Raw genomic sequence first — 11,219 nt, 5'->3', positions numbered from 1 at the left:
CGCCCTATGTTTAATTATTAGCTTGACAATTTTGGAAATGAAAATGACTGCATAGCAGCTGCAAACTAAACTGCGCTGCTTTTTTAGAAGCGTACTAAACTGCAAACAAACCCAACAACAACAACAAAAAAACAATGGGATATTTTTATGCCTTTTAAGGGTTTTCATTTCTTTTCAGGGTTGTGCCACATCGATAGAGATTTTTTTTTCCATTATGGTGGAGGTCTGCAGTCTACTGGGTGCCATTTTAGTAATAAATGCTTATACAATACGATCTTGGTTCCTCAATAACAACAACAAAAATCTTTTAACTGGTGTTCAAACTCTGAGGTCATGACTTCATCATAGTTAAAATCTGTTTAATTTTCACATTGCCAATTTGGGAGTGCCTTTCGTCAAGCATTTATCGCCGGGACTTCCCGCTGTAGTGATCTAGAACTAAAATAGAATAACAGCTGCCCCGTACTGCATGATAGGCAAGGATGCCCCCTCGATAGATAAATACATAAATCAAACATGCTGAGGCTCTTTCAAAGCCGCCTGGGAGTCTTCAAGATGACCCGTGCCAAGGGGGAACTTTCGACTTTCTTTCCTGGAATCTTCAATCGCTGCAAAAGGCCGCGAGCCCCCCGTGCGCCGAAAGTGGAGAAGCTGCTGAAAAGCCAAACTTGACCTCAGACACGCGCCTTGTAACCAACTGGCAGGGGAAAGACTGGAGCCCAAGTGGCCCACGGACCGTGTGATACTTGATCAAGGTTGATGCGACAGGCCGCCCGGGGTAACCTCCACGTTCCGCGTTGCCAGGCTAGAAATACAAAGACGGACAGGAAATGTGAAGTGACGAAGATGAAGTTCCCTCGCCGAGTGTTGCCTGCAAACATGTCACACACAAGGAGAGGAATCGAGATGTGCTTTCCCGAGCTTCAACAGCTTTTTAGCATGTCACCCCCACCCCCCCAAACCCGCAGCACTCCACACCCCGTCTGTCTGTCTCCTTTTCCATATCCGCCTCTGACCCCCTCTGCTTCTCAAGAAAACAGGTGCAAAGATGACTATCCAGAACCCCCCCCCCCCCCACACACACACACACACATACTGACATTCGCACACATCTCCCTCATCACGCCTACATCCTGCCCTGCTCTTTTCACATCGGAACATGCTGCCAAAGAGCATGACAAATTGATTTCAATTGTCGGCCTGCAGCGTCTTCATATTAAGAAGCAAATATGGCATTTCGTTTGATGGGGCAACAAGGGCACCGTTGCTAGATTACTTTTCACAACCAAGTTGAACGACGTTCATTTGGGACGTAATCACAGTGAAGCAAACACAAATTATCCCACCACAACTCTCGCTTTTTGAAGCAAATTTTGCTCATGCCACAGGGGGAAAGTTTGGGTTTGAAATGTCGGAGCTGACACCGAGTCCCGGGGCTTTTTTGACACACGCACACACAGATGTTTATGTCAATGCATACATAGAAATAGACAGAAATTATGCACGTAAAAAAATGGGGCTATGGATAGTTATTAATGATGAGAAGACACCCACCACTCCCGTGCACTGGTTCAATGTGAAGTGACTCCATACCTGTCAACTTTTCGGAGCGCTAAACTGTATAAACTACCAAACAAATCCTTATAAGATAAGATATCCTTTATTCGTCCCACACTGGGGAAATTTACAGCCTCCGGCAGCAAGAGTGTATGTAGAAAGAAGAAAGAGAACAAAACAACAAACTTCTTTCAATTAAATGCAATATGAACACAAAATGGATAAATCGCAGTACTATTTACAATTTTCCTTCACATCATTTAATTATTATGATTATTATGGTTGTTATTTTTTATTCATCAGCCTTATCGCATACCAAAGCATTTTATATGTCACAATAACGGCAGAACACCCCCCCCTCCCCCCACACACAAAATTTTCAATGATATTTATTGCAGATCTCCATAATACAATGTCTGGTTAATGTCTAATCATCATTCTACTTAGTAGCATTACTGTGTTCAGAGTTGTATTCCTGTGTTAGTTTTTTGGAAAGTTGCCGGAAATTAAATCATTTGAGTAGACGTAGCACCATTCTGGGCAAAAGCAAACAGAACCAGCTGTTAGGGGAAGAAAATGTTCAGAATCCATATGATTTGTGCGATACGGCCATATACGTAAGATTCACCACAAAATCCGTATGAACTATGGCTAAACCGTATGAGTTGACAGCTCCCACAGAGGGTGCAGGCGCAGGGGCTTACCCGAATGAGATTATCAGCGGTAGTGCAGGAAATTTCTCTTGATTTGTCCTAAAATTATAAATTATTAATTAATTACAAAGACACCTTTGTTCATCTCCCGAATCTGTGTCAGCAGTAATGAAGGCGGAACAATTAAATGTTCTTCCATTATATGACACAAGGTCAGAAGGTAAACTTAAACCAGTGTATCCACCTGTTGGAATTCATTCAATCGAATACCAAGTGGATTTTTTTTTGGCGAGCGCATCAACTTTGTTGTTCAATTAAATAGGCCAGGATTTCACATAAAGCGAGTACATTAATGAATAAATCGATCAGGGGGTCATCATTAATTCAGTCCGTGGGGCGACTTGTACTTTTTTGTGACATTGTTTATTGGTTTTTATTTTCTTATGTAAAATAGGATGCCTTGCAAATTTTTTTTTAACTCGGGAAGCACAAACACTATAGGGCGTGAGAGAGATGCGTGCACTTGTCATTGTAGCAGCACAACTTGCATACGAAAAGCACTCAAGTGCTGGCTGTAAACACCGCCGCGTCTATACAACAATGCCAATTGTAAATTTGGAGGGAGATTTGATGGTGAACACTTGGCGGCAACGTGTTGCGCGCGTTCGGCCCATTGAGTCGCTAATGAGAGTGATAGATTGTGGCTCCTCCGACGACCCCGACCCCCTCAATAGCCACTGCTCCCGTGGGATTTGACGGCCACATCCCCGAGGGACTTGCAACCCTCCCGAGGAATCCTTTTCATCATCGGGCAAGGGGATTTTCCCGCTCGTTTTCATTCATTCCTCCCGTGAAACCAAATCTGGACCGGAGTCAAATGATTTCATGAAACGAGAGCCAGTGGAGTGTTTAAGTGCTCACACTAATGTCGATAAAAATAGACTCACTCGACTCGTTTTAACAGTTGACTCCTGGATAAACACTTCTAGCCACCGGAGTTTTTTTCTTTTTCTTTTTTTAAATTCATATCCACCGGACCGTGAGGCTCACTTGCGGGCGTCCGCCTCCGCACCTCAGTCGAAGCGGCAACGCTCGCGGCCTGCGGGCGGGGATTTAATGGCTGGCTCCGTGCCCGACCACAGGCGGACTAGTTCGTTCGGTTCTCACGACCTCAGCTCCTCAAAGGCATCTCTGAACTATTGACTCAGACGCGCAGGCAGTCAGAAAAACCGCAAAGGCTCCACGCGCTGCCAACTGCTGTTTAAGTGTGGTTCCTCTCAAAGGAGACCTTCAATGTGTCGTTTCGACACGGTGTCATCTTCAGGGCATACAGACCGGATGAGGAAAAATTAAGACTCGCACGCAGTGACAAACACGATCCTACGGAAGAGGAATAGGGCCAATGAAGAAAGAAAAAAGATTCTCACTTTAATTCGGAAAATGACTTTAAAATGAGAATTCTAAGCTTTATCTCATAGAATGAGATAGATTCTCACTTTATTCTCAGAATTCAGACATTAAAATAATTATTCTGACTTTTATTTCATAGAGTGAGAAACTTGCCAACCTTATTTTTTCTTTCTACACTGACCCTAATCCTCTTCCGTACGATCCAACTGTTAAAAAATACGACATTTAATAACTAATTTACTGCGATTCCACGTTAACAAAATCATGGTTCGCAAAAGCTGGTTTCAAATCAAAATTCTCGCTCACGCATCATGCACGGCCATAAAAACGGAGCTGCTGTAACTTGATCCCAAAAGCGGCGGGGTGGGGTCGTGGGGGGGGGGGGGTGTCTTAGTGGCAGCAAGTCACTGGTGGCTGACACACGGCAAGCACCACGCCACCAGCCCACCACGCATAAATATATCCCGGATTTTGGAGCCCACTTTACTGAAGGGAGGGGTTACGTTCATACTCGGGGAGGAAGATGGGAGTTGACATTAAAATGGGGCGCAGTGTGCAACCCAACTGCTGTGTAAACGAGGTATGGCGAAACAGTTCAATCACTCCAGCTTTTTATTTGGCCATTCTAAAATAGGTTTATTAGGGTTCTAGAATTCGAGGACATTTTACATCTCATTCATCAATTTTAATTTAATTTACTATGATAAAAGTTTTCTAAAAGAATGGATTTCCTCTCTACTATTTTTAAAAATATTTTTTTTATAACGCCTTTTGATTGAATGTCTAACTCTACCTCATGTGTGTACTTTATGATCAAAATAGGACATATTTTTTGGTCTTTATTCATTTACATAAGTAAGTTTGTGCTCTTGGCTTAGCTAGCGAAACAGCTCCTGAGAAAAAGCGAACATTCGTCTGGATTCCCAAACTTGTTACCTGCCAGCCCCTTTGCTGTGCTTACAGTTTGTTGCACCCAAATGAACAAGGCTGCACTCCTTTACTCAGACTTTAGAATTATTATTATTATTATTGCGGAAAAATGTGGCCAAAAAAATCTCAATAGTAAAAGTCTTATTTTTCAAGAATTTTGAAGCCCAAATGTGGGTTATTCCAATTCTGGACAGACCGATAAATTATTTTCTCGGCCCCACTGTGTATCAGTCAAGATGCCTTTTAGGCCTGGGGGTGAAAAACCCTGGAATCATCCCTGGTATAAATGTCAGATTTGAGCATTTTATGCAGCTGCTTGGCCAAATTCCTTCATTTTCCCTTGTCAAGTTTAGTTTGCAGGCCCATTGGACGGGAGTGGATTTGAACAATTGACAGACAAAAGGATGAGAGGATCCCTCCATATTCTTCTTTTCACAGGGCCAATCCTCTGAGCACTTTTCCCCGTCTTATGAATCGATTCAGCGAGCTCCCACTGCATATTGCTTTGGAACTTTTAATCATACTTTAACATAGCTTTAAAACAGGAGTGAGACAGAAAGTAAAAAAAAAAAAATCCACTCCTTTGTCCCACTTACAGCCGGGTGTGAAGAAATCCCCCCAAGACTGAAACTTTGCCAGTTCAAATTGCACACGAGTCAAAATTCATATAGAATTTTTTTTAGAATTTTCACTTTTAGACAGGTTTATAAATCAGTGAGTGTGTAAGCCTCTAGCATGCCGATTAAAGGATTGACAGCGGTATAAAAATGGACTTCACTCCAATCCTGAGTTTTTCAACATTATTTATTCAAACGCTGGCAGAACACCAGTTTTTTTCTTTAACAAACAGAAAAAAACAATATAAAACAGCTTTGGTATAGCAATCAAGAACAACTCTGTACAAAACTAAACCTTTTTATAAAAAGTACTTTATAGCAAAAATCCTATAAATCAACACCTCTGCATGTACAGGTTTTCATCACCAACTTCCAACTGGAACCGGTCATAAATGATAACATTCCATCCAAGGCTTCTGTTCCATAAAACGAAACAAAACGAAGTGCCACGTGAACTTTTTCAGGGTGGTGCAACAGAAAAGTCACAGGTTAGATCCTCGTAACAGCTGCAGCTCTGAACTCAAAACGTTTAACAGTGGCAGTCCCGCATTTCCATGTTAGCGTTCCCTCGCTGGCTTTCGGTGGCAAGTGAGGCGCTCGCTACCAAGGCCGCCACACGGGCTCGCCACTGTCCGGACCAGGACTCACTCCTACTGGGCTTCCCGACTGGGATCCGCCGGAGAAGGAAGTCATGCCGTGTACCGGCGAAGCCGCGGTGCCCGCCGAGGGCCCGTTGACCGCCATGGGCAGCCCGGCGTTTGCATACAGAGGGATCATCGGGGCTGTGGCCGCAGCAAAAGCTGGGTTGTGAATCAAGAAAGCAAACTGTCCATCAGACGCCGGAACGAGCTGGAAGCCACCAAACACTTTGGGGGAAGCCGCCTCGGCCGGGATGACTTTGGAGGCCATGGCGGTGCCGGGGCTGATGGGAAGAGTGGAGGGGAGTTGGGCGATGTGAGCTTGCTGGGACGAGGTCTGCTGCGAGTAGTTGATGGCCATCATCTGGCTCATGCAGCCGGACAGGTGAGTGAGCAGCCTTGACCTCACCTCCACGTTCACCCCCTCCGAAGTGGACAAGAAGCGCGTGACTTCGTTCATGCACTCGTTGAATCCGGCTCTGTACTTGCTCAGCACGGTGGCGTCAGGTGAGAGAGCGGCTGCTGGAGAAGAAGGGGAGGAGGAACACTGATGTTAGCGATGCCTTCTCACCATTCGGTGTTCGCTGACTCATTTTAAATGCCACTGGATCACAATGAACATTTCAGCGTGACACAATGCCCGCACTTCTGTGGAGGAAACGATCCGGTTTCATTTAAAAAAGGTTGTAAAATGATTTCCTCTCAATCATGTTTCATATACGCCAGTGATGTAGAATGACAGTTAGCAACAAAAAGGTTTCTTGGGTAGTGGATTTGATTTTTCTTTTGTTTTATCATTGGTGCTATTAATTGTTTTAGTATGTTACCATCCACTATTTAGGTATCTATGTTACTTATTTTTACACCGGCCATAATTTGTTATCATATCCCGCAAGAAACGACATGGAATCTAACTGGAACAATAATGATGAGAAGATGACAAGATTTCCTTATTCCCACTCCTTTTCAATAATTATTATTCATAATAGTTGTATGTGAAAAACATTCTTTTGAATTACATTATGAAATAAACGGTATTTTTTATCTCTTTGTTTTATTATAAAATTATATTTCTTGAAATAAATTCCATTCCATTCCATTTTGGAATATTTCTTGAAATAAATGCTCATTAAAAAAAAAAGCTCTTCCGCTACCATCACATAAAAGGCGAAACATTATTTCATTATGCAGTATGTTTGTGTGAATTTGGTGTGCTGTGACAGATCGCTCATGTAAAAATGTGGCCCACTAACAGTAGAGGAAAACTCAACTGACCACTCATCTGGATCCGCTGCAGGTTCCTCAAGTGCTTCACTGTCATCTCCAGGATGTCTGCCTTCTCCAGCTTGGAGTGTCTGGAGCTCTGGGGAGAATGCAGGTCAAGTTTTATTACAGTCCCATGTAGTGGCGATTCTTTGATTTTGTTTCAAAAAACCCATAGAAGATTTCAAGGTGAAAATGCCAAACGTCGACTTACATCTTTCTTTAGTGCGTCGAGGATGAGTGTCTTAAGCTGACCGAGGCTTTCGTTGATTCTTGCCCTCCGTCTTTTTTCCATGATGGGCTTGGATGACTGCAAAGGAATGAAAATAGAGACATTGTTTAGTCGATTGTTGATGTTCGAGAAAGCGCGGCAATATTGTAGATCCTAAGCATAATTTACATTCTGCGTCACTTACCTTTCTGTGCTCGCTGGCATTTTTGGGTTTGTCCGGGGTGTGTGAGCCGTTTGCGGGGGAACCAGCCATCGGGGACCCCGTCTGCTTCTCCATGGTGTCAGCAGGCATCGTTAATCAGTTATGGGAAATGAGTTAGGTCGATAAATCCTGCAATAATCAGATGTTGACGAAAGGTCTTCCTATTTTAACGACGTTCGTCCACCCAACAGCCTTGTTAAAGGAAAAAAAGGGGGAGGGAGAAAAAGTGTCCTCCCGTCGTCAGTATTGTATCACCGGCAAAACGCGAGTGGCGGCGTCTCGATTCTGCAGCCGACACGCGCCACGGACGAACTTATACCAGCGCGCGTGCTCCCACATCGTGTGAACGCTTCTCTGCATTCTTTCCCACACTCGTCTCAGCCAATGGCAGCACCGTCCCGCCAAGTGGGCGCGAGCCCAGACGCTGATTGGCCAACACCCCCGCGAGCCGTCAGTCACGCGCGGCTCAATCAACCCGCCGGGAAGAACAACAAAGCCGGCCGCGCGGCCGGCTGGGTCGGGTGCTGGTGAAAAGCGGGGGAATGTGCTTGGATGTTTGCTTCCAATTTTAGTCGGTGCTCGTGAAAAAAAAAGACCAAATGTCGACTCTCTCACTAACACAACCTACTAGATACCTTTTTATTCTTGACATGTTTTCACTGCTGTCAACGTCCTGGCGTTAGAACATTGAATATAAGTAAACATGAGCGAGATTTTGGTTTAAATAAACTTCTATTTTTATGGCAGCTTCCGGACGTGCGCCGCCTGCGGGATCATGGCACGCGAGGGACATTTTGCCGGAGCATGCAGTCAGCCAATGGCGCGCGCCTGCTTTATGCAAATAAGACGCTTCGGTCTCCGATTGGCTGCCTAAACGGCTCCGTGTCAATCATTTCGACGCGGGAGCAGCTCAGACCGCCAGTCTGAGGAAGGAGGGTGGAGAGGTGGGTCACATCTTTCCGCGTGCCAATAATGTCAGATTAAAATCTGCTCCTTAGACCTCACAAGACTCTACACATATAATAAATAACATAATGAATGATGCACTGTATACAACAGGGTGTGTTAAATGTAACTCTACACATATCCCCTTTAGTTATACCGTAATGTAGGAATGTAAGAGAAAGATAATGTGGTGTATTAACCACCATAGTTATTTGTATGTTGTTTGGATGTATTGGCTTCCCGTACCTTGCATAGCCATCGACTGCGCATGCGTGTTATGTTGTATATGAATGTCAAAGTTTCTTCCCCACGAGGTTAATGGTGGAACTCGAAGGTCGAAGCCATGATAGAAAACGCGTGTGTGCCTCGTCATTCAAGACACAACAGACACGATGAAAGTAGGTAAAGTTTAATGACTATTGCTTCTGTGACATGAATTTTCCTCAAATGTTTAATAAAATCTATCTTTCTGTCTCTCTGTCTATCTATCTATCTATCGGACTGTCGGACTGTAGGTCTGTCCATAGGATATGAGGAGAACCCCTTTACACATGTCCAAAGGCCGTCCAGGGCTTGATAATGGAAAAGGTCGCCACCTGGCGTTCATTTCGTAAACCTGATCTCGCATCTCTATCAATATGGCACCTTATGTCCTCGACCAGTACCATACCTGTCAACCTTTCGGAGCGCCAACCTGTATAAACTACCCAAAAAATCCTTATAAAAAGCAAAAATCTTTATAACATACCAAAGCATTTTCCATGTCAAAATAATGGCAGAAAAAAACCCACAAACATTTCAATGATATTTTTTGTAGATCTCCATAGTACAATGTCTGGTTAATGTCTAATCATCATTCTACTTAGTGGCATTACTGTGTTACTCCTGCGTTACTTTTTTCACCAACTCCAAATGCTGGAAGTTACAGCATCCATTCATATTTACTTTGGAAATGAAAGCATTCGAGTAGACTAGCACCATTCTGGGCAAAAGCAAACGGAACTACCTGTTAGGGGGGAAAAAAAAACAAAAACCAGAAATTTTCAGAATCCGTATGATTTGTGCGATACGGCCATATACGTAAGATTCACCACAAAATCTGTATGAACTATGACTAAACCGTATGAGTTGACAGGTATGCAGTACTGTACTTGCGTCTGAAGATGAGGTGGTCGCTGGTATAAAAAAAAAATCAACTGCACGCTGGATATACTCCGGTATATGATCAAACGTCAGATCCTATTTTAATACGTTGTTCATTTCAACACATGCGTGTTCGTGCCGTGCGTGTGTCTAAGCACTTGGATGTGTGTGTGCATGCATATGTTATTTCATGTTAACCACAAAGAGAAGAAGCATCTGTATTCTATCCAAGCATGAAGCGGGCAGGTACTTTAACATTTAATATCGTAACTGTTACAGCGACAGCCGATTCCAATGGGCTCCTTTTACCCCCTGCAGTAAGTCAAACGACTTGCGTACGATCGCCAACCTGCACAGGTGTCAAACGGAAAGCATGTCACAGAGGTATTTTGATTTGCATTTTGCATAAAACAATGGAAGAAAATGATATTGATGTAATGGAGCCATTCATCCATAGGCCATAGAACAGATTTTTTTTTTTCTAGCATATGTTACATAATATCGAGCACAAAACGGTTATTATCAAAGCACCACAGTACAGGGTTGGGACAGCAGGTGGACAATACGCAAATTGTTGTTCTTACTGTTTCACTCTGTTCCATTCTCACTGACCATACAGAGCGGAAGGTTCAAGCATCTTGCTTACTTCAATTTTATTGGCATAACTCTTTGAGTCTCGTAACATCGGAGAGAACACACGTCACTTCCTGTTTTCCTCACCCAAAGCTGTCCCACTAACGACATCAACTCAATCTAACAATACTATGGTTACACTTACAGCCCAAACATTTAACCACAAATTGAATAAATAACGAAATAAACCACAACATGGCGAGTAGCAGAAACGGAAGAATAGATTCCCATGTTAAATCAGAGGATATTCTCCAACAAAAGGAGAATTACGGCGTCTGAGAAGGCCGTAGATGTCGGAGTATAATCTTATGACAATCTTATGACCGATGACAAATTCTGTGATCCTCTTTTGGTCCGCAGTCTATTGAAAGGCGGTAAATGTAATAAAATTTTGCTAAGCCCCCCTTGCAGTGGAGTGTGGAAGCCATTGTTAGGCGGTTCGTGTGCCCCCAAGGCTGAGCTGAGGCTGAGGCATGCCGGACACTTGTTTACCCAGGATCCCGAGTCTCAAGGGCCAGCTGTGTGTGCTTTGACTTACTTTGTACGTTTGCTTTATTTGCTTTTGGATCGGCCCCAAATGATGCAGATCAAATTCTACAGAGCTCCGCAAATATTACACAACTGTCCAACCCCACACCGGAGTTAACGGGCTTTGGGGTTGACTAATTTTGTCGAGGTGGAGTCCCACCTGTTGAACTCGAACAAGTCGGACCACTCTTACTATTTCAAACCATATCCGCCCCTCCTTCACTTATGCATATCAAAGGGTCCACCGGCGGAGGCAACAAAGACTGGAGGAATTCTCATTCGAGGACAAGCACACTTTTGGAGTGACTCTTGTCGTTAGAACATCATGAAAGCTGATATTCCGACATGGCTTTGCTGAGGAATGTAGAGAATAGAAATTGCCAAAAGTACTTACTTTTTGACTCAGTCTTGCAAGCTATAGAGGGGATATGGGGGAGATGAAAAGCCCCACATAGCGGGGAGAAGCAG

General features: G+C 43.7%; 1 protein-coding gene and 1 long non-coding RNA gene across 3 annotated transcripts; both read right to left on the bottom strand.

Annotated features, from left to right (window-relative positions):
* Positions 1 to 3,588, bottom strand: LOC127596883 (uncharacterized). Its single transcript, XR_007961580.1, has 3 exons — positions 3,261 to 3,588; positions 737 to 871; positions 1 to 654 (listed from the first exon to the last, which is right to left on the bottom strand). It is a non-coding gene; the product is annotated as an uncharacterized LOC127596883 (long non-coding RNA).
* Positions 3,589 to 5,336: 1,748 nt separating this feature from the next.
* Positions 5,337 to 7,848, bottom strand: her9 (hairy-related 9). Of its 2 annotated transcripts, none has more exons than XM_052059826.1 (4): positions 7,485 to 7,848; positions 7,283 to 7,378; positions 7,081 to 7,168; positions 5,337 to 6,324 (listed from the first exon to the last, which is right to left on the bottom strand). In XM_052059826.1, exons 1-4 carry the CDS (start codon positions 7,590 to 7,592, stop codon positions 5,768 to 5,770), a joined length of 849 nt encoding a protein of 282 aa, XP_051915786.1. In that variant the 5' UTR covers positions 7,593 to 7,848; the 3' UTR covers positions 5,337 to 5,767. The 2 variants fall into 2 exon arrangements, with proteins under 2 accessions (XP_051915786.1, XP_051915785.1); XM_052059825.1 differs by having other exon boundaries at positions 5,337 to 6,327; positions 7,485 to 7,844.
* Between the last annotated feature and the right edge of the window lie 3,371 nt (positions 7,849 to 11,219).

The sequence above is a fragment of the Hippocampus zosterae genome, chromosome 2 (assembly GCF_025434085.1).
Source record: "Hippocampus zosterae strain Florida chromosome 2, ASM2543408v3, whole genome shotgun sequence".
Classification (NCBI taxonomy): domain Eukaryota; kingdom Metazoa; phylum Chordata; class Actinopteri; order Syngnathiformes; family Syngnathidae; genus Hippocampus; species Hippocampus zosterae.
Note: the sequence above shows the minus strand (reverse complement) of the source record. Positions and strands in the feature narration are given on the sequence as shown.